Source organism: Eurosta solidaginis, chromosome 4 (genome assembly GCF_040869045.1).
Source record: "Eurosta solidaginis isolate ZX-2024a chromosome 4, ASM4086904v1, whole genome shotgun sequence".
NCBI lineage: Eukaryota > Metazoa > Arthropoda > Insecta > Diptera > Tephritidae > Eurosta > Eurosta solidaginis.
Genome location: NC_090322.1, coordinates 147233399 through 147259651, shown reverse-complemented (window position 1 = coordinate 147259651; position 26253 = coordinate 147233399). Strand labels below are relative to the sequence as shown.

At 38.6% G+C, this 26253-nt stretch overlaps 1 protein-coding gene and 1 long non-coding RNA gene across 2 annotated transcripts; one reads left to right on the top strand and one right to left on the bottom strand.

The window, feature by feature from the left end:
- Positions 1-16724: 16724 nt before the first annotated feature.
- LOC137248701 (uncharacterized) lies at positions 16725-17719 on the top strand. Its single transcript, XM_067779613.1, has 3 exons — positions 16725-16759; positions 16824-17019; positions 17096-17719. Coding segments are annotated over exons 1-3 (822 nt in total). The 5' UTR covers positions 16725-16757.
- A 1231-nt stretch (positions 17720-18950) lies between these two features.
- On the bottom strand, positions 18951-24936 carry LOC137248234 (uncharacterized). The gene is made up of 7 exons (XR_010952133.1): positions 24352-24936; positions 21428-21903; positions 21100-21373; positions 20453-21035; positions 19964-20397; positions 19622-19902; positions 18951-19540 (listed from the first exon to the last, which is right to left on the bottom strand). It is a non-coding gene; the product is annotated as an uncharacterized lncRNA (long non-coding RNA).
- Between the last annotated feature and the right edge of the window lie 1317 nt (positions 24937-26253).

Here is a 26253-nt window from a genome sequence, read left to right as displayed (position 1 = left end):
AGCTCTCATCGGGTGAAAAAATGATGATATGATCAACGTAAACGTGACATATTTTCCCGATGTCATCGCGCAAAATGTCGTCAATTGTCCTTTGAAATATGCTCGGTGCATTTTTCAAACCAAATGGCAAACGACAAAACTCATATTTGCCGTTGTTTACGCTGAATGCAGTTTTGCACCTGTCTTTCTCTGAAAGAAAAATCTGGTGAAATCAAGACTTAAGGTCCAGTGTTGTAAATAGTTTTGACTTGCCCAGATTTGAAAGTATTACTGTAGTATCGGGAATAGGATATTTGTCATATGTAGTGTATTCATTTAGTTTCCGGAAATCCATAACCATTCTTAAATTTAGATTTCCGTCGTCGTCTAAACCTTTCTTTGAAACTAAATGGACAGGGGAATTATAAGGTGAATAGGATTTTCTTATTATGCCGTCGTTAAGCAGAGATTCAATTTCATTGTTAACAAAATTTTCTACCGAGATAGGGTAGCTTCTTGAATAAATTGGCTTATCAGTTAAAGTGTCTATTGTTGCGATAACATTTGTGTTATATGGGAGAGCTCTATTGGGATTCGCAAACGCATTCGAATTACGCTGCTTCAATATTTTGATACTACAAGGTTAGCCAAGAGTTTTAGTTTGGGCCATGTTTACTTCTTGGCATTGAAAAAAGTTAAGTTTCTCTCTTCCGTTTTTGTGGAAAATGAGACCATATTTAGTGTTAATATTTGCCTCGATATCTTTTAGCAAATCATACCCAATAATTCCATCAAAAGTATCTAATTGGGGAAGTATAAAAATGTAGCAGTCGATCCCAGGATATTTACTTTATATTTCTCAGAAATTTTATTTACGCCATTAATAGATCTCAATTGAAAGGGGTAATTTATTGGGGTTATACCTTTCAAGAAGTTATATCTTTTTATGTAATTTTTCGCTGTTTCCGTATCTACTAAAATTTTAAGAACTTGCCCATTTGGTAACGTTCGGGTAATGAAGGGCAAGTTGGACCTTAGCCTAAAAAATTGATCTCATCTGGTGATTGGGTGTCTCCTATTTCGGAGCAGTAGGGTTCATCCAGAAATGGGTCTTCATATTCGTCCAATTCGGTAGAATATGGCTCGTTTCCCATAGCGTTGATACGCTGAAGTTTTTGGGCAGGATCCTGAGTGGAGTTCCTATTAGTATAAGGTCTCTTATACTGTTGTTGTGGTTGGGCGAAGTTGTTGGCTTGTTGCCGTTGCAAGGATGCCTGATTGGATATGTTATTAGCATAAGGTCTCCTATGCTGTTGTTGTGATGGAGCGAAAGTGTTGGCTTGTTGACGCGACCGTTGTTGATAAGAATTTCGATAATTTAAACTATTTCCCTGGTGGAATGCTCGTTGATGGTTGAATGGCTCGGATTTATTAGTTCTTGTTTGAGGATTTTGCCTGAAACAAGAGGATCCCTGATCTATTTCCATCGGGACAGGATATTGTACTGAATTGTTTGATCGATTCGGTTGAGGCCAAGTGTTAGACAATGGAGCACTTTGATACAATTGTGGTAATCTTCCCGAGGCATATGTATGTGCGAACTCATATCGTTCACGATTATGTTGCAACTCTTGCGCTGCGGCAAGTGCACTGGGAAGGTCAGGTGGGTTTGAAGAAAAAAGGGTATCACAAAGTGGGCGCTTGAGACCAGAAATAAAAACCCTTAAAGCATTTTCCCTTGCCTTTACATTAAATGCATGAGTGAGTTTCTCATTGCTGCTATAGGTCATTATATTTTTATTCAAAATCAATGTCAGTTGTCTATCAACTGCATCATAATATTCACTAATACACATTTTACCCTGCCTCAAGGTGTTGAGTTGGTTCTCTAATATGTAGAGTGGTCTTTTATCCGCATATAACTTGTCCAACTTTGTTATGATAGCTTTAAAATTTAGTGGGGTGTTAAAGGCGCTAAGATTTTCATTAGCAGCTGAAGTTATTTTGTTGCGCAAAATACCCATGGCAATATAATAAGGCTCCGAGCCCTCAGTATAATAGCTTATCACGAATCTAGCTGCTTTTCTCCATGCTGGGTATTCAGACATTTTTCCCCTAAATTCCGGTAGAGACTTAACTAAATTAAGGTCGGTGTGGGTACTTTGCACACCTTGAACGATAGTTACGGGCCTGAGCACTTCTATTTGTTGGGGCAAAATATTCTGAAAATTCCCGTTTTAATTCTGCCAACTGTTCCCTAAAATTCTGTTCAACTACTTCTACTGTCGATTCTAATAAACTAGTCACTGCACTTCTGTCCATTTTTAATTTTTAGTTATTACAGTATTTATTTTTAGAATCCAAAATATAAATCTTTTAGTTAATTTTTAATGGCCTAGTTACTCTAAATATTTTTCTGCAATACACTTAAAAAAATTATTTTTAAACATACATTTTTTCTTACATATGTACATATGCTGCTAGAATTTCTGGTTCTTTCCTCTCTCGTTCGATAAAGTTGGGTTTGGCCGCTTCCACATCCCATTGGTAGTTGAATATAGTTAATATTGCTTAGGTTTTCATCGCTTGTATTTAAATTTTCAAAATTTTGCTTTGTTTTTAGTTGTTTTTAACGCAAAGGTTTCTATTGGGTACACATTTTTTTTGTGTTGAACACTTAAGGATATTCGCAATTCGTTTTTCTTACGATCCTCTTAAAAGGATTAAAAATTTTCTTAACGAATTTTTTTGCAGTCACAATTTAATTCCTTATTATTTTACGACTTGTATCTTTAATTAAATTCTATTCAATTTATAGAATTCGAAAATAAAAATTTTAACTTCCATAAGGATATTTTTCAAATATGCTTCCGCACACATTCACTATTTAATCCTTTTATTTGAAAGGATATTTTTTAGCTAGTTATTGTTTATTTATTATTTTTGTTACACTTTTCCACTTTTCAAAATTTAATAGTTTTTCCTCTTTATAAGGATAATTTATGAATAGTTAATTTTTTACACTTCCTTTTGTAAGGATATCAAATTTTATTTTCTGTTAAGTCACTATCATTTTTTAAGGACATTTATTTTTTCACAGGACACTTGGTTCTTTTCCTAGTTGGGCGCCAGTTAAGCAAGTCATATTGCTTATTCCAAATAAAACACAAACTTTATTTTATATTAGTTAACCACTTTTATTTAATAAATTAAATTGGTTGCTTTGCAACCTTACTTTACTTCCAAAGAAGAACTGCCTTTGAAGGGCGATGATACCGCCTTAAATACCCTTGTGATCGGCGGTATTCACCTGTTGATGTTGTTGTGCAGAAAAAGGTCGTTATGATGCTATTGCTAGCAACCTAGCAACAGAATTGTATTGCTTCGGACGTGCATCAGTCATATCAAGGCATAACCTGTTGTACCGTTGGCCTACCTACCAAGCTCGTCAACCAAACGTTGCTTGCTATGCAGTGGGTGGTAAAGCAGGCAATGCTTATGTGCTGTGTGCCCAGCCTGCTGTTGCTAAGATAAGTGCAAGCGGCGATCACCCTTTGTTGTGATAATAAACGAGCTCACGCATGTGATGTTGCTATGCTGATTATAATATCATATCTGGTTTGTTAGGCAAAGGCAGGTACCGGGTTGTGGGTTGCTGTTGGGCTGCGTACCCAACTCGTGCAATTGTTGTTGCTATGCTGTGATGTCAGGCATTTAGGCAAGTTATGTTTCTAATGTTATTGGATTGTTGGTAAGCTGAATTAACTGACTATTGACGCTTTAGTTTTCTGTTGCCCTGGTATTGCCTATTTCTGCAGCATGGTATATGCAAGGAAATGCCTTTTTTATGTAGGTGGTGGTATCATACCTTAACTTGCAGCAGCTTATATGCAAGGAAATGCCTTTGTTATGCAGGTGGTGGTATCATACCTTAACTTATATATTGACAAGTTGAATTATTTAAAAATGTATGTATGAATATTTGTGCCGAATGGTATTACGCGATGATGGACAAATGCGTGTGCTTTCCGTCGCTGCTAAATATCAACTAACTCTCAACTGTCTGTGACAGCGCGGCCTTTCCTGACTCTTCGTCCACACAGGACGACTCGTCGCTTTCGTCATCCATGTCCAGTTCCGGACTCGATATACACCATGGTTTCAGATGATCTGATGACGTAACGTTGGAATATCGCCTTTGCGTAACCGAGACATCTGGTAAGTCTTCGACTATGTACCGATCGTAATTCAGCACCTTCGTTATAATGTATGGACCTTTGTATGCCGGATCTAGCTTATGCGATTCGCCTGTAGCTGATGGAACGTTATCAACTACTACCAGGTCGCCTACCTCATATTTGGTTGGAGTTGTGTGCTTTTTGTCGTATCTCTCTTTCCACTTAATCCGCTCGGTCATGATTCTATCGACTGCCATATCGCGCTTCATATCTATATCCGACATATCGACCTCGTCATGTATCGCTTGTATTAGTCGGTTGCACGTAACATCTTTAGGATTGAAATAAAATACTAATTCGTTAGGAGTATAGTCGGTTACCTCGTTTTTTTTGTGAGTTCAAGCTCCATTGTATCGTTTAGAGATGTGCGTCCCAATTTTTGTTATCCTCGACTGTACATTTGAGTGCTTGCAATAACGTTTTGTTGACTCGCTCGGCTTGACCGTTGGCCCTTGGTGTCCTAACCACCGTCTTGATATGCTGTATGTCTCGCTTATCCACAAACGCTTGGAATTCTGCAGAAGTAAACGCGGTTCCTCGGTCGGACGTTAATTTAATAGGTTGACCAAATATGCCAATCATCTCTTCTAATGCTTTGATGACTGGTTCGGTCTTCGTATTCCGTGTTGGTTTGAGTACGACATACTTGCTGAATCCGCAGACCACTACTAGCACGTACACAAATCCAGATCGACTTTTTGTGAACGGGCCCACATGATCGACGTAAACATGCCTAAAAGGAATTGGCAAAACATTCGTAATGTGGAGCTGACCCTCCTTTCGTCCACCCTTGACTTTATTGAAACAGCATTCCTCGCATGAAGCTATATACGACTTCACGTATCGTCTCATTCGTTCGAACCAAAAATGTTTTGATATTCGTGCGAAAGTTTTCTCGAGAGCGAAATGTCCAACATCTTCGCGGCTGGCTTTTGCAATGCGCCACCGAACCGCTCGTGGCACCACTAACTTGTATTCGTGACCTACCTTACGGAAAAGTCGATTGTTACGTATCTCGTAGTCTACCTCGATTTGTTTAGCCACCGATGTATCCACATTTTTAACGCCTTTGAGAACGTCACATATTTGCTGTAACTTTGGATCTTGTATTTGCATCGCATATACCCAGTCGTCGCATTTCATATGGGTTACTTGTAAAACTCGTTCGGCTACTGTATCCGGTTTTGATGAAGGCTCGACCGGTGCACGGCTTAAGGCATCGACGTGTTGCATTTGCGTTCCTGAGCGATGGACGCAATCGAAGACGAACTCTTGTAAACGAAGCCACCATCTGGCTACGCGTGGACGCAGTGACGTAATACTCTTCGTCGTTGCTACCGCATTGCAGTCTGTTCGCACCACAAAGTGTGTGCCCAGCAGAAATATGCGAAACCTCTCAAGAGACTCGACGATAGCGAGCACCTCTAGCTCGTGGCTCGAATACTGTGCTTCAACGGAGCTACACTGTCGGCTGTAATACTGGATTGGTTTCCACCCGTTGCCTTCTAGCTGTAGTATAATTTAGGTGAAGTATTCACAAACATATGTCGCACTGTCAAGCTAAGTGTGCCGTCAATACACTCTGCCTTTCGCATACGTAAGAGCAAAAATGGTAGTTCGCCGATAATTTTTAAGTTAAACTCTCCCTCTGACCGCTCTTCACTTCTAAGGGCAATTGCATTGTTTTGTAAAACTAGCAAAAGGCCAATGACTCTTACGGATATTGGGAACAACAAAAGCGGCAAAATTTTTGTGCATGAATGTCTAACGAGGAGCAACCGTGAGATTTTACAACATGCGCTTCAACTAAAAAAACAGAAGCGGCTTACTTCTGTTTTCACAATGCGTGGAGCTGTGTATGTGCGTACTCACCAACAAGGCGAAGCAGTTAAAATTAATGACATGAGAGCGCTGACTGAATTGCAGTAGAAGAGAAATTATGAAAATATGTACATATGTATGTGTGATGCAATATTTATATTTAATACAGCATGCTAATGCAATGCTTCATTCCCTAGTTTTTAGTCTATTGTCAATTTATATTGTTTCTTTTTCTTTGTTTATCACTCTCAACTTACTTTTTCGCTCTAAAGCTGGAGTCATTGGTGCCGTATGTCGTATCGCTGTATCCGTATCCCTAACGTAATCAGCTGTTTATCGTTACGACGGTAAACCAAAACCCAATTGGTTGGCTACGATACGGTTACGACCTTAGCGGCACCAATAATCGATTGCATTGATTCTCATAAGGTTGGTCGAATCAGCTGTTATAAGGTTACCGATACGGTTACCGATAAAGCACCAATGTCTCCAGCTTTATTTTTCATCCTGCTTTGTTGAACACATTTTGCCCGTTTGTTATGTTAATGGGTGATTTGACCAATGATTGTGCTGACGGTGGGCATGTGAGGTGTATTTTGGGCAAAATATTCAAAATACGCAAAACCTTAAATATCTGCCATTTAAATTCTCGTAGTCTCACGGCTGCGAAGTTAGATTATCTTTCATATATATTTGATGATAACGTTATTGATTTAATTTGTATTACTGAGACCTGGTTCAGGTCCAGCGTTGATGATCACTCCTATAAAATGGGTAATTATGTACTATTGAGAAACGACAGAAAAGGCAATGTTCGCGGTGGAGGAGTTGCTATATATTGCAAAGGTGTTTTAAATCCTAGAATAGTGTATCAGTCAGAACTTGGAAGTGAAGTGGAAAGCATTTTTATTGAGATAAGCGACACTCGGACAAAGTGTTTCGTTGCCAGTGTTTACAACCCTAACAGGTCCAATGACCTAACTTACTTATTTCAGAAGTTGACTGAGTTTTCTCTAAGTTATGAGCACGTTATTATTTGCGGTGATCTCAATATAGATATTCTTAGTAGTAACTCCCGTAGTAAGTCCATCATAGATAGCTTTGAATCGTGTGATTTACACATTATAAATCAATTCGCGACCCGTTTTGCTCCCAACAGTAAACCTAGTCTGCTAGACCTGATATGTGTTAATAATGTCAATTTCGTAAATCATTTTGACCAACTTCCCATGGAAGGCATTTCTGACCATGAAATGCAGATATTAGCGTATGACTTGGAATTTAATACTAAAGAATCTGACTTTGAATTAACATATAGGAACTACAACGGTGTTAACTTAGAAGTTCTAAATGAAGAGGCCTCTCGTCTGGATTGGAGAGGATGTGTGTATTTTTCTACGTTAGGTGAAAAATTGCAATATTTTTATAACATTGCTAATTACCTCTTTAATGCACATGTTCCCCTAAAAACCATAAAAGTTCAAAGCCATAAGAAGCCGTGGTTTACAGCGGAAATTTTAAATTTAATAAAAAAGCGTGGGATAGCGTACAGGGAGTGGAAGCGATCTCAAAATGCAACCCATTGGGAAGCTTACCGCGTTTTGCGAAATCGGGTTAATCTTTGCATCCGCGATGCTAAGGTAGCTTATCTGAATGCTAAGTTTGATACTAATTTACCTCCTAGAATGATTTGGAAAAATCTTCGTTCCTTAGGAGTATCCAAAAAAGACCGTCTTGAGTGCAGCATTGACCCCAATGTTATGAACTCGTTCTTTTTACGCGGCCAATCAAATGATAGTGAAAATAATGCTATTATGTATGAAAATGATAACGATCATAGTAAAATAGCTGTAGCCGGGGTTAAAAGTCGGCCTACCTCAGGTACTTTTGATTTCACTGTGGTAACTGAGAATGATGTGCTAGGAGCTGTTATGGCTATTAAGTCTAATGTCGTGGGAATCGACGACATTAGCTTGCGTTTTATCAAACTTATACTTCCCTTTGCCATCTCTTCTCTGGCACATATATTTAATTTTTCTATAATAACCAGTGGATTTCCAAGTGAATGGAAAACGGCGAATGTTATTCCCATTCCTAAATCAAATTCTCCTGATTCCTGCAAAGACTTTAGACCAAATAGCCTACTGCCTGCTTTATCCAAAGTATACGCAAAGCTACTATCAAAGCAGATAATTGACAATATTCATGACAACCACTTGCTGTCTGAAGTCCAATCAGGTTTCAGAAAAGGGCATAGTTGTGCTACATCCATGTTGAAGATTCTGGTAGATATACGTCCAGCTTACGACAACAACGATCTTACGGTATTAGTACTTCTAGACTTCTCAAGAGCTTTTGATATGGTTGATTTTAAAATACTACTTCGCAAGTTCGAAAATTACTATAATTTCAGCCCTTTTGCAATTAAGTTAATGCAAAATTATCTCACTGGCCGATTCCAGCGAGTTCAGTGCGGTGATAAACTCTCTGATTTAAAGTCCATAACGTTGGGCGTTCCACAAGGATCCATCCTGGGACCAGTATTGTTTACACTTTTTATCAACGACATAGTCGCCTGTTGCCGCCGCGCATCTATACACCTTTACGCTGACGATACCCAACTCTACATGTCGCGCCCGATCGGGCTCTCCGAAGACTTATTTGTTAGGCTGAATAATGATTTAAAGCGCATAAGTAACTGGGCTCGCGCAAATAAGCTACATCTTAATGCGTCAAAATCTAAGGCGATTGCAATATCGAACGCAGCATCCGATTTAAGCAGCCTTCCTGAAATTTTGCTAAATGATGATAAAATAGGTTTCCAGGATGTGGTTACCAATCTAGGCTTCAGAATTAATTCTAGTCTTACTAGTGCTAACCATATCAGCTTTGTGGTGGGTAAAATCTATAACACCCTTCGCCACCTTTACAGAACTGCCTACTTACTACCGCGAGACACTAAACTGAAGCTGGTAAAAACTCTTATAGTACCTCAAGTTTCTTACAGTGAACTTATATATGGTAACCTTGATTCGGTATCGCTTAACAAACTTCAGCTGGCCATAAATAATGCCGCCCGATTTCTTTTTTCTAAAAGAAAGTACGATCACATATCTTCGTGTGCCGTGCAAATACTCGGGAGTGACGTCTGCAATTTCTTAAAAATGAGAAATCTATGTTTCTTGCACACACTTCTGCATTCTCAATATCCCCCTTACCTATTTAATAAGCTAACCTTGAGTCAGTCCACTCGAACATTGAATCTGTTGATACCGGCTTTTAAATACTCCACATCCTCCAGAATGTTCTTTGTCAGTACAATCCGTCTATGAAACTCACTTCCTTCCAAGACAAAAGCAATTCGTAAGGCAGGATGCTTCAAACAAGCAGTATTATATTTCCTAAACTCTTAACTTACCCTAATTTACATATCCCAAACCTTCATTCTTCAAATATTGGTCTGGAATTGTTTCTATCACACTATTATTAATTAAATACGTATAAGCTTTTTATTATTTTTAATCAAAATTTTGTGCTCATTCTTTATTAAGTTTATTTATATGTATGTAACTTAAATTTTTTGATGTCATGTACTACCTAAAAGACAGTGTCTTACTTGTACAAATAAGTTTCAAATAAAATAAATAAAATAAATAAACACCTGACAGGCCTATCGCACTGGCGTCCGTATGCACTTGTTGTTGTTGTTGTTGTAGCAATGCTCGCCCCACCTAATAGCCGCGACCGATCACAAATTGTCATCAATATCCTCTAACGGGATTCCAAGGAAACTTGCCGTTTCAACAGGGGTGGACCATAAGGAAAGGGGTGTTAGAGGCGTTGGTTCCACATTACAATTAAAGAGATGGTTGGTGTCATGTGGGGACACATTGCAAGCGGGGCATACATTTTGTATGTCGGGGTTGATTCTGGATAGGTAAGAGTTTAACCTGTTACAGTATCCAGAACGAAGTTGAGCAAGAGTGACACGCGTTTCCCTGGGGAGTATGCGTTCCTCTTCTGCGAGTTCTGGATATTTTTCTTCAAGTACTGGATTCACCGGGCAATTCCCGACATAAAGGTCCGACGCCTGTCTACGGAGTTCACCAAGGACCTGCTTGTGTTTTTTCGCTTCATACGGCTGGGTTCTCAGGTGCCGTATTTCCTCAAAATGCTTACGGAGATGACTCCTTAGGCCCCTAGGCGGTGCTGGTTCGTCAATCAGATGTCTGTTGGGATGCCCAGGTTTCTGGGTATTCCGTATGCACTTCGTGTGGTTTGGTGATGTCAATCATTGACAAAACTGGTTGCGTTGTGAGTACATCTTTTAATTTGCTGAATGCCCTCTCGTGATCCGAGGTCCACTCGAACGTGATACCCTTTCGTAGAAGTGTAGCTAGTGGTTTAGCAATTACGCCGTAACTCTCAACAAATTTCCGGAAAAATCCGGTGAGTCCCAAAAACTGTCGTACTTCTGTTGGAGTGCGTGGTTGTGGGAACTCAGCAACGCATTTTACTTTTTCTTCACCTGGTTTAATGCCCGACGCATTCACCACGTGACCCAGAAACTTTATTTTTGTTGCTAAAAATGTACATTTTGACGGCCTTAACGTGAGTCCTGCTGCTCTGACCGCTTGCAAAAATTCCGAAAGTACTTCAATACTCTCTATTCGACGGCTTTAGTGGCAATGACTACCTCATCCACATAGCTAATGATATGTTTACGGTGCTTTAAATTCCGAATCTGTTTCACAACCATTTCCTGAAATACCATGGGAGCGTTGCGTAGCCCAAATGGCATGACGTTGTGCTCGAATAATCCATCAGGCGTAACGAAAGCCGTGTACGGTTTGCTTTCTTCCGTTAGTGGTATCTGATAATACCCGGATGTCATATCGAGGGACGTAAATAAAGTATTACCTGCAAGCTTTGAAAGCTGCTCCTCCACCACAGGCATAGGAAATTGTTTTTTCAGTGTCACCGCTTTAAGAGACCTGTAGTCGACGCACATTCGGTCTTCGCCGTTAGACTTTTGCACCAGGATTACAGGAGCTGCATGTACCGATGAACTGCACCGTATAATACCGTGTTTGAGCAGATTGTCAATAATTTTCGTTAACGTTGGGCGTTGCGACAAGGGCACTACTTGGTACTTTTTGCCCACTACCGGCCGATCCGTCGAAATAGCTATATCCATCTCTGTTGTTTTGCATCTGCCTAACTTTGCCAAGTCTTCAGCAAAGCAATCACTATACTAATGCAACAAATTCCCGACTTTAGCGACGATTTCATGTGGCAATTCTTCGTTTATGTTAAATGAAATACCCGTCTTCTTATGAACTTGCATCACACCCGCATCAATGGTCAACCTGTAATCGCTTTGGCAAAGTACATCTCTACCCAAAAGAATATCAAATGTCATAAACTTATCTGGAACGATTTGACAGGTGGTCAAGATCGTAATTCCATCGACGATAATCTCTGCGTTGATAGCCTCTGTGCTGCTGATAACCGCACCTCCGAAACCTGTAAGCCGTTTTACTGAAGTTGTACGCTGCACCCCTGGTGGAACTTTGGACAATGCAATTAGTGACACATCACTACCTGTGTCGATGAACGCCTCGTATCGGTTGCCATTCCACTCGACCGTTTTTGTGACAGGGTTTGGTACACCTTTCGCTTCACTTTGCACCTCCGCTACTGTTGCTTTGTCAACCTTACATGATTTTGCGTCGTGACCACTTTTGTTGCATTTGCTGCATCTCGGCTTCCGCTGTGGTTGCGTGCATTTGGACGAAATGTATCCCAACTCGTTGCAGTTGTAGCATTTGATGGGTTTCTTGTCCTGCATCGTTTTCTGCGTTCGATCACCACTACCTTTATCGTATGGTGCACTAGATCTTGTAAAGCTCTGTGTCGGCATGACGGCCATAGCTTCTAGAGAACGTAGCAGATCATTACACATTGGTAACTTCATCGCGAGTAACGCGCGCGACAAGTTAGTATCGTTAAGCCCCGATATAATATAGGAATTTATGGATTCTTCATCCATTTTACCTCGTCTACCCATGCTCAGCAATGCGTAATAAAATTCTTCCAATGTTTCTTTTGGTTGACGTTTGCGTTGTGCCATTTCACGGTGCACTTGCGCTGACATGATCGACTTTGGAAAATCTTTCGTGAAATTCGATACGAATTCCGTAAATATTTTGCAGTTGTTCTACCTTTTGCACAAATGCGTCTGAATTTATGCTGCCTTTTAATGGATCGAACGTTGGTAAAATTCCACTTATTTCGTGCACACTGGCTGGTCGTTGTAGTGCCGCCGTTGCCTGACGTGGCGCTGCAGTCACTAGTTGTTCCTTAGCTGGTGTCGTTGCAGTCACTAGCTGTTCCGTAGCTGGTGTCATTGCAGTCCCTAGCTGATCCGTAGCTGGTGTCGTTGTTCGTTGTGCTTTCTGTGTGGTGGTCAATTCCGATACAGTTTTCGTGAGTTCCATGAGCATTTGACGTAGCTCATCCACTTGCTGCTGCGTTGCATCTTCGTCGTTAGTTTCCTGCAATTCGTCCGATTCAACTTCATCGGCTCCATATATCTCCCACAATTTGTTGACTTTTGCCGCTTTGTTTCCCGTGATGACTACGCCATGAGTTTGCAGCAATTTATTCAGCTGGTAAATTTTCAGCGAATTTAACTTTACCATCACCATGGCTTTAATTTACGCGTCTCTCCGCTTTCAATGTCACCTTCCAACTTTTCTTATTTTAAAATCTGTACTTTTTTTTCTAAACGCACTTGATTTTTCTCGAAAAATCTACCGCTAGGATGGCGTTCCCGTTTCTATATATTTTATTTTTATACACAGTTGAGCAGAGCTCACAGAGTATATTAACTTTGATTGGATAACGGTTGGTTGTACAGGTATAAAGGAATCGAGATAGATATAGACTTCCATATATCAAAATCATCAGTATCGAAAAAAAATTTGATTGAGCCATGTCCGCCCGTCCGTCCGTCCGTCCGTCCGTCTGTCCGTTAACACGATAACTTGAGTAAATTTTGAGCTATCTTGATGAAATTTGGTATGTAGATTCCTGAGCACTCATCTCTGATCGCTATTTAAAATGAACGATATCGGACTATAACCACGCCCACTTTTTCGATATCGAAAATTTCGAAAAACCGAAAAAATGCGATAATTCATTGCCAAAGGCGGTTAAAGCGATGAAACTTGGTAGATGGGTTGACGTTATGACGCAGAATAGAAAATTAGTAAGATTTTGGACAATGGGCGTGGCACCGCCCACTTTTACAAGAAGGTAATTTAAAAATTTGGCAAGCTGTATTTTGGCAGTCGTTGAAGATATCATGATAAAATTTTACTATTACTATATATGTGCTAAATAAAAATTAGCAAAATTAGATGAAGAACACGCCCACTTTTTAAAAAAAAAATTTTTTTAATTCAAATTTTAACAAAAAATTTAATATCTTTACTGTATATAAGTAAATTAAGTCAAAATTCAACTCCAGTAATGATATGATGCAACAAAATACAAAAATAAAAGAAAATTTCCAAATGGGCGTGGCTCCACCCATTTCCATTTAGTTTGTATAGAATACTTTTAATGCCATAAGTCGAACAAAAATTTACCAATCCTTCTCAAATTTGGTAGTGGCATAGATTCTATGACGGTAACTGTTCTCTGTGAAAATGGGCGAAATCGGTGGAAGCCACGCCCAGTTTTTATACACAGTCCACTGTCTGTCCTTCCGCTCGGCCGTTAACACAATAACTTGAGCAAAAACCGATATATCTTTACTAAACTTAGCCCACGTACTTATCTGAACTCACTTTATATTGTTATAAAAAATGGCCGAAATCCGACCATAACCACGCCCACTTTATCGATATCAAAAATTACGAAAAATGAAAAAAATGCCATAATTCTATACCAACTACGAAAAAAGGGATGAAAGATGGTAACTGGATTGGTTTATTGACGCAAAATATAACTTTGGAAAAAACTTTGTCAAATGGGTGTGACACCTACCATATTAAGTAGAAGAAAATGAAAAAGTTCTACAAGGCGAAATCAACAGCCCTTGGAATCTTGGCAGGAATACTGTTAGTGGTATTGCATATATAAATAAATTAGCAGTACCCGACAGATGATTTTCTGGATCACCTGGTCCACATTTTGGTCGATATCGCGAGAACGCCTTCACATATACATCTAAGGGCCACTCGCTTTTAAAACCCTCATTAATACCTTTAATTTGATATCCATATCGTACAAACACATTCTAGAGTCACCCCTGACCCACCTTAATGGCGATATCTCGAAAAGGCGTCCCCCTATAAACCTAATGCCCACTCCCTCTTAAAATGCTCATTAACACCTTTCGTTTGATACCCATATCGTACAAACATACTAGAGTCACCCCTGGCCCACCCTTATGGAGATATCTCGAAAAGGCGTCCACCTATAGACCTAATTTCCACTCCCTCTTAAAATGCTCAGTAGCACCTTTCGTTTGATACCCATATCGTACAAACATTCTAGAGTCACCCCTGGCCCACCCTAATGGCGATATCTCGAAAAGGCGTCCACCTATAGACCTAATGCCCACTCCCTCTTAAAATGCTCAGTAACACCTTTCGTTTGATACCCATATCGTACAAACATTCTAGAGTCACCCCTGGCCCACCCTAATGGCGATATCTCGAAAAGGCGTCCACCTATAGACCTAATGCCCACTCCCTCTTAAAATGCTCAGTAACACCTTTCGTTTGATACCCATATCGTACAAACATTCTAGAGTCACCCTTGGTCCACCTTTATGGCGATATCCTACAGAACTAAGGATTACTCCCTTTTAAAATACTCATTACCACCTTTCATTTGATACCCATATCGTACAAACACATTCTATTTTCACCCTGGCCCACCCTAATGGCGATATCTCGAAAAGGCGTCCACCTATACACCTAATGCCCACTCCCTCTTAAAATGCTCAGTAACACCTTTCGTTTGATACCCATATCGAACAAACATTCTAGAGTCACCCTTGGTCCACCTTTAAGGCGATATCTCGAAAAGGCGTCCACCTATAGAACTAAGGATTACTCCCTTTTAAAATACTCATTACCACCTTTCATTTGATACCCATATCGTACAAACACATTCTAGAGTTACCCCTGGCCCACCCTAATGGCGATATCTCGAAAAGGCGTCCACCTATAGACCTAATGCCCACTCCCTCTTAAAATTCTCAGTCACTCTCTCTTAAAATACTTTTTAATACCTTCCATTTGATACACATGTCATACAACCACATTCCAGGGTTACCCTAGGTGCATTTTCCTACATGGTGATTTTCCTTATTTTGTTTCCATAGCTCTCAACTGAGAATGTAATGTTCAGTTACACCCGACCTTAGCCTTCCTTACTTGGTTTTTATTCGTATTGTTTCCTATTTACTTTATTTTACTTTGCGAAATCAATTGTTTAGCGGCCGATTGCAATGCTAAAGCGGCAATTACCCACCGACGTGTGCCGTACGTACAGACGTTTGTCATACGAAACACGTTTGACCGAACCCTCAAGCCCGTAGGAATCAATGTGTGCGTCTGTGTACATGTACATAACATATTTGTGTGTGTATTGTTTACAGATAAGCACTGTTGCCATTGACCATTTTGCATGCATGCTTATGGAAACAGCAACTTTTTCCAATTTAATTTTTGATGTTGTAAAAGGCTGCAATTAATATTAAATAAATATAAATAGATTACATATATATAGTCTGCACTTTTCCATATTTTTTTCGAATTATTTTCACAATTTTTCAAACTTTAATTAGGTGTTTTTGCATAAAATTGCAAACGGTCAAAAATTAGCGCACAAAAGTTTACTAGGCAACTCTGTCTAGTGAGAGAGCGGTCAGCTGACACGTTCTTACGGAAAAAATCAAAATTGTGTTGATTTCTACCTTCCGGGCTACGTACGTACGGGCGTTGCACGTCGGAGAGTTTTCGTTTACATTGCACACTCATAAGATAAGTCGTGTCAGCTGACACGTTTTTGGTACGTACGTTCGTGAGTAACTGCCGCATAAACCGCTGTGTATTTATTTGCAACTCCGTTCGCTCAAGTTGTTGACACTCACAGTAAATTTTTTTTTGTATGTACGTACATATAATTCGTTTTGTCTGCTATCGAGCGTTTCACATATGTACCGGTATGTATGCCGTGTGTATTACTTACATATTCGCACAAGCCACTGCTTTAACAGGGGTTGAAAATATTTTCTGCACTATATACATACTTTGCGCTGTCGCTATGCGTTTATTTATTTCTTTATTCGTTTGTAGGCGAATGAATCCTGGGCCCGAATTACGTATTCCGTGAACTGAACACTCGTCCCTTAAAAGTACTTATTTGGTATTACGTGATACGTGAACGAATAGCTGCTATCGTAATTCGGTATTATGTGTTCAGTGAACGTACACAACAAATCGTTAACGTCAAAAAATTTCATACGATAGCAAAAAGACGTTCGAGTGCATTAAAAATTGGTTGTAGTTTGAAAATTAAACGAATTAATTTATAGTTCTTACGTTTTAAATTTGTTTTTAAAAAAGTAAAGTGATCTTAGAACAACTAAAAAGGAAAATTTTATCAAACATAAAAAGGAAAATTTCGAGTTTAATAATGTAAGTAAATAAATATAAAATTAGTTAAAATTATTTATAATATAAAATGTTTGTTTCCCCAAAGGACGCATCTAAATAAGCTTAATTATAAGCAAAAGGAGATGATGGGAGAATTTATGCAGCAGCACCCCAACCTGGCCAAAAACATCATACCAAATTGTGCCCAAGGAAAGGCGACATCTCAACGATTGTGGGAGGATCTATCTAAAAAACTTAACGCTGTAGGCCCACCTATGGAAGATGCAAAAATGTGGAGAAAGGTAAATCAAACAACCGATCGGAACACTCATCTCTTGCTATGATAATTTGTAATTCTGTGATATTTATAATTTGTAGGTATATGCTGACCAAAAATACCAAGCGAAGCGAAAACTAACTTTTAACCGGAGCTCAAAGTCTCGGACTGGTGGTGGACCATACGAGGAGAAATTGATAACATCAGCGGAGAAAAATATCATTGAAGCAAGCGGGTTAGAAGCGACGGTTGAGGGTCTGCAAACAGTGCAAACCTGGGGTAACATCTCAAAGGGTTTAACTCAACACATTTTTGAATCTCCAATCGAAGTAAGCAAGGACTTTGACGAGATTGAGTTTTTGCAGGAGGAGATGCCTTCAGTTGAAATTGACACAAACAACCCAACAACTTCGACACGGAAGATCAAAGTTTCTGATTATGACATTGAAGAATATAATGTCCCGTCCACTTCGAAGAGGAGGAGAAAAGTAGGTGAGGATCCAAAATTAACACTTTTGGAGCAAAATTTAAAATCCGCAAATGAGGCAAAGCTCAATATGGGTGACAAGCTTGGCAGACTCGTGGAGATTCAAGAGCGGATGTTGCAAATCCAAGAGCGGGCGCTACAGATCAGGGAAGAAAAACACAAACGTTTTTGTGCCCTGAACGATTTAGAAATAGAACTGAGAAAGCGGGACTTAAATCCATTTTCCGATTCCGAATAAAGGGATCAAATATTTGTACACCTGTTTTCGCCAATAATTTTCATCATATTTAATTTAGATAGTTTTTTTTTTATATACATAACTAGCCTACCTGGCAGACGATGTCTTACCCGAAAATTGGTTTTCCTACATTTAAAAAGTGAGCCCCAACTCCCCTCTTCACTCTCAATCCCATTCTCATCTACTAATTTTTTCTTCTTATTCTTCTCCATACCTTATTCCGTTTATCTCTCTTCCATTCCAAAATGCACCCCACCCCAACATCTACTCAAACTCCCTGTCCCTCTCACTATCCCACTCCCATAAACATTACTATTCTCATATCCACTCCAGCTCCCATCCCAATCCCACTCTCCAACCTTAATTTCTTCAGATATGGAATCCCCATACCAAATATTGAATACCTGTTGAAAATAATTTCGGAAATGTAGCGAATTAAAATGTTTCCTAAAGGGGGCGTGACACCGCCCATACGTTCTGCGGCTGTACAAAGTTTGCCGGGTCAGCTAGTTATTAATATATTTATTACATATATACCCAACAATCAAAGTAAACGTAATGTAAATTTATAAAGTTTTCTCAAACAAACACTAAGCTTACAAAACGTTGATTTTTTGTTTACAAATTGTTTAGAATTAAGCTTGAAATAATCGAAACGGCTTACTTCTAAGCTTATAAATGTAAATTTATAAAAAAATTCGAAAAGAAAGCTTGTTGTAAATAATTTCCCAAAACTTTTTATAAATGATAATTTTTATTTCAATAATTTCAATAATATTAAGAAATACATATGTGTATGTAAATTTACATATGAATTAATTCTGAATTTCATTCATATATTAAATAAAGAATGACTGCATTTCGAATAAGTTGCAGGAGAATCCAGGAAACGGTTTAAATGCAGCCATTCCCTCTCATGAGAATAATTTAAAATTTTCGAAGTTGAAAAATATTGGCAAATAGTTCTGTCGTCTTTTTTGTAAACATTTACAATTTACTTTCACAGCTAATTTGCATATCAACGTTTCGTCACAAAACTTATAAAATGTTTTCTGAAAAAAAAAAATATATAAATATTTAATACTGGAATCGTTTAACACAACAAGTTTATTTTAAATTACTTTTCAAAACATTTACAGAAATGCCTGTTGGGTATGTATATAAGAACTGAAATTAAAATGTTGAACCTTATTTAAATCTTGAACGAAAAAATTTCCATAGTTTTAAGGGATAGTATTTATTATATAAATATATATATACATTTATTGAATACAAAAAATTTATTGAACTCCAGTCATATTTTTATTTTTTAGTATAGTTATTTTTAAATACTATAAATTTAGTTATACAAATCATGTAATGATTTTAGCTAAGAAATAAAAAAAATTCTGATAAAAATTGTTATTCTTTTTAATTCTTATCTTACAGGTGCATATCGTTAGCTTAATTCACAAAGGCCCTAACCAATAGATTTTTTACAGATTGAAATGTTAACAACAAGTAAAATATTTGCCACGATGAAAGTTGGCGTTATGTTAGTATACAAGAGGTGGGAAGATCCCAACTTTTTTTCTTGGAAACACGGGGTGGCGCCTTTAAAACCTCGTCCCAGCTAATTTCGTTTCAATTAAATTATTTTCGTTATTTTTTTATAAAGTTATATGTCAATATATAAGAAGATTAAGCCAGTTTAAAGTTTACAAATTCCACGAATTTTTTCTTATATGTTTCCATTTCGATTTCGCACTCTTTCAATTTATCGTTGAATTCTCTAAGCACGTCAACTTCATCTTTAAGCTGTATTAACTCAGAAGTGATTTTCTTTAATGAAAAAAGATAAAATGAATACGTGAATAAAAATAGCAAATCTTTGGTTGCATTATAAATATGGACGATATTAACTATCAGATCGTCATTACGCTGTTTTATTATTTGAATTTCCTTTTCTTGCTGCTGAACCTTAAATTTCAGGTCCTCTCGTGCTGCATCTGATTGTATAAGGTCTTCTTTCATTCGATCGAGCTATCGACGAAGTTCACAATAACGTACAGAACCAGCTTGAACTGGACCCAGTGATACACGATCATTACCAATTTGAGCAGTTGTATTTTCCAACCGATGAACTTCAACCTGCGGTTATTAAGCTCTTGTATTTTAGATTTTTCTTCTATGAGTAATAAAATCTGTAAAACATGAAATTTAAAAAAATTACACTTTTAAGTAAAACTCAATTCCACCAAATACCTTTTTATCAGATTCGAAACCCTTTTGAGGCAAAGCATCTCCCCCTTCCTGCAATATTTTATAATCGAAATTAGCTATACTTGACGAACTACGAGATGAACACTCTCCATGCCAAGTTGACTCAAGATCTTGCAGTGCTCGCATTATATTAGCTTGAAGTGATTCCACTAAGCACGTTATTTGTCGTATATAATCTGCTTGGCAGCACAATTTACTGCGCAACCGAGTATAAGCTATAAAAAATGCTCGAGCAGGAACGCAGGATCACATTTTTCGGAAATACGTTGAGCATCAGGTTGAGGAAAATCTGCTAATGAATAACTTAATACATCGTTGTAATAATCATGTACACCTTCAATAACTTTCTTTAAATTGCTCATCCTCAAGCGGCAATTTATTACTGTGCTTATTTTGGACAACCAAGCATCTGTAAACTTAAAAGATTATTATAGTTTATTTAGTTATTTCTCCTGAATTTCTCACACTTACCTGTAAAAACGTCTGGAGCAAATTGGTGTAATGCTTGTGCCATAGCCACTCCAAGTAAGTTCTCAACTTACATTGACTATATTATATGTAATTGACACACTTTTTTGAAAAAAATTGCCAAAATATTTCATCTTAAGCCAAACTTGCTAAGAACTTCAGACAAGACACCTGTATATTAACTTTTGTGATTGGCCATTTGTATTTTAATTAAGAAGGGATTGCTTTATTTGGTCTCGAATATTTTGACCAATTCTTAAAATTTGTGTGTGCTCGCCTATATCAATATCATTCACAGCAACATCATTGGCAGTTACACTTGGTTGGTTAAAAGGGACTTTAAATTCCATACATATGTTGTGTAGAGCTGCGCAAACGTTGGAAAACATTGCTACCTTTTGTGGGGTATATCTTCCGCGCTTATCGTTGCATAGTATTTTCCACCGCCCTTTGTAAATACCAATTGTTCTCTCTACCATACATCTGGCTTTTGATTGAACCGCATTAAATACACTCTCACTTGAACCCTCCGCAGGATTTCTGTATGGGGTTATACACCAAGGTTCAAGTGGATAGCCGGAATCACCTAATTAAATGAAAGTAGAGAATAAATGCCCATAGTTCATATTAGTTAACTAAAAAATACATACCAAGTAACCACGAATTATTGTTAGAATTTATTTCAAATTTCTCTTCTAGCATTATTCTTTGTTCTGATTGCTTCCATACAAAGGAATCATGTGCAGCCCCTCCATATCTAGCATTTATTGCATTAATTTTGTATTGGTGATCGCATATCTGCAGCAAGATACGTGTTTATACGTATTACATTTAAACTATGAAATCCCTTATGATTAAAAAACATATGTTCGTTTTCGCTGGGTTTCTGCAGGCCAATATGGGTACCGTCAATACATCCAATTACTGTAAGAGGGAAAAGTTTAGGCGCATCCAAAAAAATTTATTTAATTTTCTCACCTCGTGGTATCTAATACTTCTCGTAGAACCATTCCATACAGCCACTCAAACTCTCCAGTGTAAAACGGATATGTTCTATTTCAGTCACTACTATGGTGCTCAATTTTGAAACCAAGCTTTGACTCATTCCCATAAGGTAATCGTCCCCTACCGCCCGCTGGTAACTTCCACTTCCAAGAAACGAAAGCGTTACTGCCAACTGGAGGATGGGCGGTGCAGCTGCTGAGGAATGGCAATTGAAATTTGTATTCCTCAGGACATAATTAAATGCTGCTTTATTAAGACGAAACCTTTTAATGAACCTAAAAATTAGCCAGTTATATAAACGATTCGGTAACAGTTCACAAATGTTCAAGTTATAGTGAAATTATAAACGAGCTTACGCATTTTCAGACAAAGAAAGAGGATTGCTTTTGTCTCTTAGCTGGGGTTTACAACCTTCTGGTCATGCCCATCCACGTCTTCGTCGGAACTTTCTAAAAAGAAAAGTAGTTCCGGCTCCATGTTTTTAACTCTAAAAAACTGCAACGTTAGTTTCCTTGGTATTTCTTCGAGTGATAGAGCTTATTGGTTAGTGTGAAGTACTGTTATAACAAAAACTAGAAAGTATCAACATATGCATCCCTCCTGTCACCTGATGCCCCAGTGTATACCGCCCTGAAATCAGCGCACTACTCACCGGAGAAAATTGCATAATTCTAGGCAGGGCCCACCACGATCTATGGAATTCTGATCTACAGACGGACAAAAAGGCGAAATAGTGTTCTACTAGATAAAGACGGTCAACTACGGCACGTTACTGCAAGACTTGGAAGGGTCCTCCCTTCTTCCATGTCTCAAAATGTTGACCGCAAATTATGTCTGGTCGGCAAACATCGGTGCACGTCAGGAACATAACATCTAAACCCAGAAGAATTAAACAAGGGGTACCACAGGGTGGTGTCCTATCCACACTTGCACAATAATGACCACAGGCCCACACATCGATCTCTCCGGTTATTTCGCCTTACCAAACCTGATATTGTCACCGACCAAAGCATCGGCAACTTTATTTACAACATGGACGCGCCAAATGTGGACCACATCCAACATCCACGATGATAGCATTACGCTACCGGGTGCCTTACGCCCAAAAATTTGGGAAGAATGGAACTGCAATTTTTCCTAATATATATAACGTCATAATAAAATCTTAAAATCTCTTACCGGCATCACTTGGGGTAAAGACAAAAAACGCTTATTACCACTTACAAAACAATTGGCCGGCCGTTTGCATGCTACGCGTCCCCGATATGGTCGCCCAGCCTAAAGGTTACTAACTGGAAGAAAATACAGGCCTGGCAAATTACTGCCCTCAGAACCGCTACGGGCTGTCTTCTTATGTCCCCAGAACACCACCTAAACAATGAGGCGAGAGTACTCCCCCATTAGGCACAGAAATGAAATGCTGAACAAACTGTTTCTGTTGAATATCAATCTCAACAGATATCTGATTGAAGAGGCCACACCGCCAGGGGCTTATGAAGTCATCTCCGCAAGCATTATGAGGAAATACGGCACCTGAGAACACAACCGTATGAAGCAAAAAAGCACAAGCAGATCCTCAGAGATTTACACAAACAGGCGTCGGACCTCTATGCCAGGAATTGTCCGGCGAGCCCAGTTCTTAAGGAAAAATACCCAGAACTCAAAGAAGAGGAAGCACACTCCCTGGCTCAACTTCAATTGAATACTGTAACATGTAACTATCCAGATTCAACCCCGACATTAATAATGTATGTCTGCTTGCAGTGTTTCCCTACATGACACCAAACATCTATGTCATTGCAATGTGGAACCAACGCCTCTAACACTCCTCACTCTGCTCCACCCCTGTTGAAACTGCAAGTTTCCTAGGACTCCCGTTAGAGCCTATTGATGACAATTTGTGAGTGGTAGCACCTAGTGGATACGGCGAAGCACTGCTACAGCAACAACAACCACGTAAAGGAAGCCTAGAGTTTTACTAAATTGTTGCGATCTTTATTACAATAACGAATTATTTACAAGAGGGATGGCTGCCAATATACTTTCAAATATATCGTGAGGTGGAAAATAACACACCTTGACCTCTCTATCATTGATCAGAAGGCGGAAAAGACATATTTTGGGTATATCAAAAGATATTCACGAAAAACCGAAAAATTACCTATATTTCACACCTATATGCATGGGCGGGATTCGGCCGCACTTATACAATACTACCCCGGCAGGTGTTACACCTGTTTGGAGTCAATATTAAAGCCGTGCAAAACCCCTTTATACACATTTTTTTTACGTGAACAACAACATGTTGTTTGACGCCACTTCCGATATTGTTTGACGAGTATTAGCAGTCGAACCCTGTTGCAAATTGTTAAATATACAAATTACATATAACAAAGAGTACATATATCTTTATTATATGCATTAGGGGAATGTATTCCAGCGTAAGCGGCACAGATTGGAATCTTCCCGCAGGTACAATTGTCTGGACAAACTACTTTTCGTTTCGGTAATTCTATACGACAGCATTACACTCTTATTACACGTCCTAAAATATTGAGACGGGTGTGAAAAGACTCGTTTTAGATCCATGATCGCGAATCTGAAAACGCGAAGCTGACAAATTTGCCTTTGAGATTAGCACAAGTTGTTTTATTATTTTAATGGTGAATGTGTCATGCTGCCGTATAGAATTGGACTAAAATTCCATTCGTGCACCATTAACGATTTCGTACAATATTACTTTATTGAATTCATTAGGTTTAAGTAAATTAAAATTGGTCCGAGCAAAAACTAGAAGCATCAGTAAAATTAAAACTTTAGTTTTGGCAACTAGGAGGAACTCTCTTCCACCTCTTTTTTATATTTATTATTAATTGTGCACTCATCACTAGAATTACCTGTGTTAATTTCTTTGTAAGCAATTCTTTTCCCCTTTTTTCCTTTTAGAAGTTGCTTAGGAATTTATTCCACAATGTAAATAACTAATTGTTCTTATTTACAATCAGAATATGACATTTAACTGTCAAAGTATCTATTACAAATCACCATTCAATCTATTACTGCCTGTCATAAATTACGATACGTTACTGAACGTACCTCATAATACCAATATTGCCATTCGTACGATCAGTCACGTAATCTTTATTCGTACGATTGCCGTTTCGATCACGGAATATGTAATTCGAGCCCTGCTTCTGAACTGTAAAACGTTGATTTATTTCGACATGTAAATTATGTATTTAGAATTTATTAAAGAGAATATATATATTGACAAAGTTGAATTATTTAAAAATGTATGTATGAATATTTGTGCCGAATGGTATTACGCGATGATGGACAAATGCGTGTGCTCGCCGTCGCTGATAAATATCAACTAACTCTCAACTGTCTGTGACACATACTTGCGGAGTACAATCAAGAACGTTTGAATGAACTCGCTTCATTGAATATCCATATTGATATACCACTTGTTTGAATCCTGTATGCCTTGTAATTGATGACTCCTGTACTCCTATGGCTGTACGGTCTGCACTTAGGCTCCCCCGAGGCACTGAGCCTCGTTGCAGTTCTACTGGTGCAATGTGCCGAATGGCATACAGTGCAGCCGTCGGGGTTGTTTTCAGATCTTCCATCATGCTAAACATTGGTAGCCAGCATGATTTGATATTAAAGTTTTGTACTTTTGAAATTGAGCTCGATGACCTACAGTTTATCTATAAACATCAAAATGAAAGGTGAACCGATTTCGCTCATTTTTTTTCTTGCATATATTATTAGCAGAAGCATACTTAGCCACCATACTCAATTTTCCAATGCAAGCTTGGTGCTTTTCTGAAACTAGATATCTAGATATTTCATTGAAAGTTGACTCATACATAGGTACTTTATTCTCTACTTCTTTTAATGAAGTACCCGTTTTTCCCGGACATGGAACATGGAGCGACCTTTTCTAAAAAAGTCCTATTTGTGTAATAATTTTCTTAAAGCTTGGTACATCGGAAGCTTTTACAAAACTAATATTTGGGATTGTCTCTTATCCGGTCGATCCGTCCCTCCTCATAAAAAAACCTTAATAAAGTTAATATTTTCCTGAAATTTGGCACGTAAGTAGCTTTTATCTTAGGTTTGTATTTGGGATATTTTTTTTTCGCAAAGTCGACCAGAGAAATATTTAAAGGGAACACTATGGCGATGCAGATAAGTGGAAAGAAGTGAGGCTGGGACAGAGACGCGGAGAGGTTGAGGAAAGGAAAATGTAAAGGGTTTGAAGGGGGGCCAGGGATTGAGAAGGGGAGAACTACAGGCAAGGATTAACAATGGCGAGGGAGAGGGATAGGGATGGGAAGGGATAGTGCAGAGGGCGCGGTAGAGAAATGGGCGTAGGGAGTGAAACAGATAAGGCGAGATAAAAAGAGGCCAAAAGCTAAACATAATAAACCAAGAAGGAAGGGCGCCTTGCCAAACACGGGGCTGCAAAGTTAAGAAACTCATGTGCAGATCTTATGACATTAGGCCGAAAAAGCTGCTCTTATTATGATGGGCGTTTCAATTGGAAACTAGCTTCTGGTATCCTACTTACTTTCTTCATAGGAGCTTAATCGCTTAAACGGTTTTTGCGTACAAGAAATCGCTCCAGTGATAGAAGATGCGGGGAGTGCGATTTGCATGAGGAGGCGATTGAGCACATTCGCCGTTCGCCAGATTAAGACTTCAGCTATTGAAAGAAATACGGATATAAGATCTTAAAGCACCAAGTGCAGGGCTAAAGCCTGAATTTTTAACTTTTTTTTACTACATAA

Bases quoted from the DNA above. Each gene is read 5' to 3' on its own strand.
- LOC137248701 (XM_067779613.1), top strand. The intron at 17,020-17,095 runs GTAAATCAAACA...TATAATTTGTAG, and splicing joins ATGCAAAAATGTGGAGAAAG to GTATATGCTGACCAAAAATA.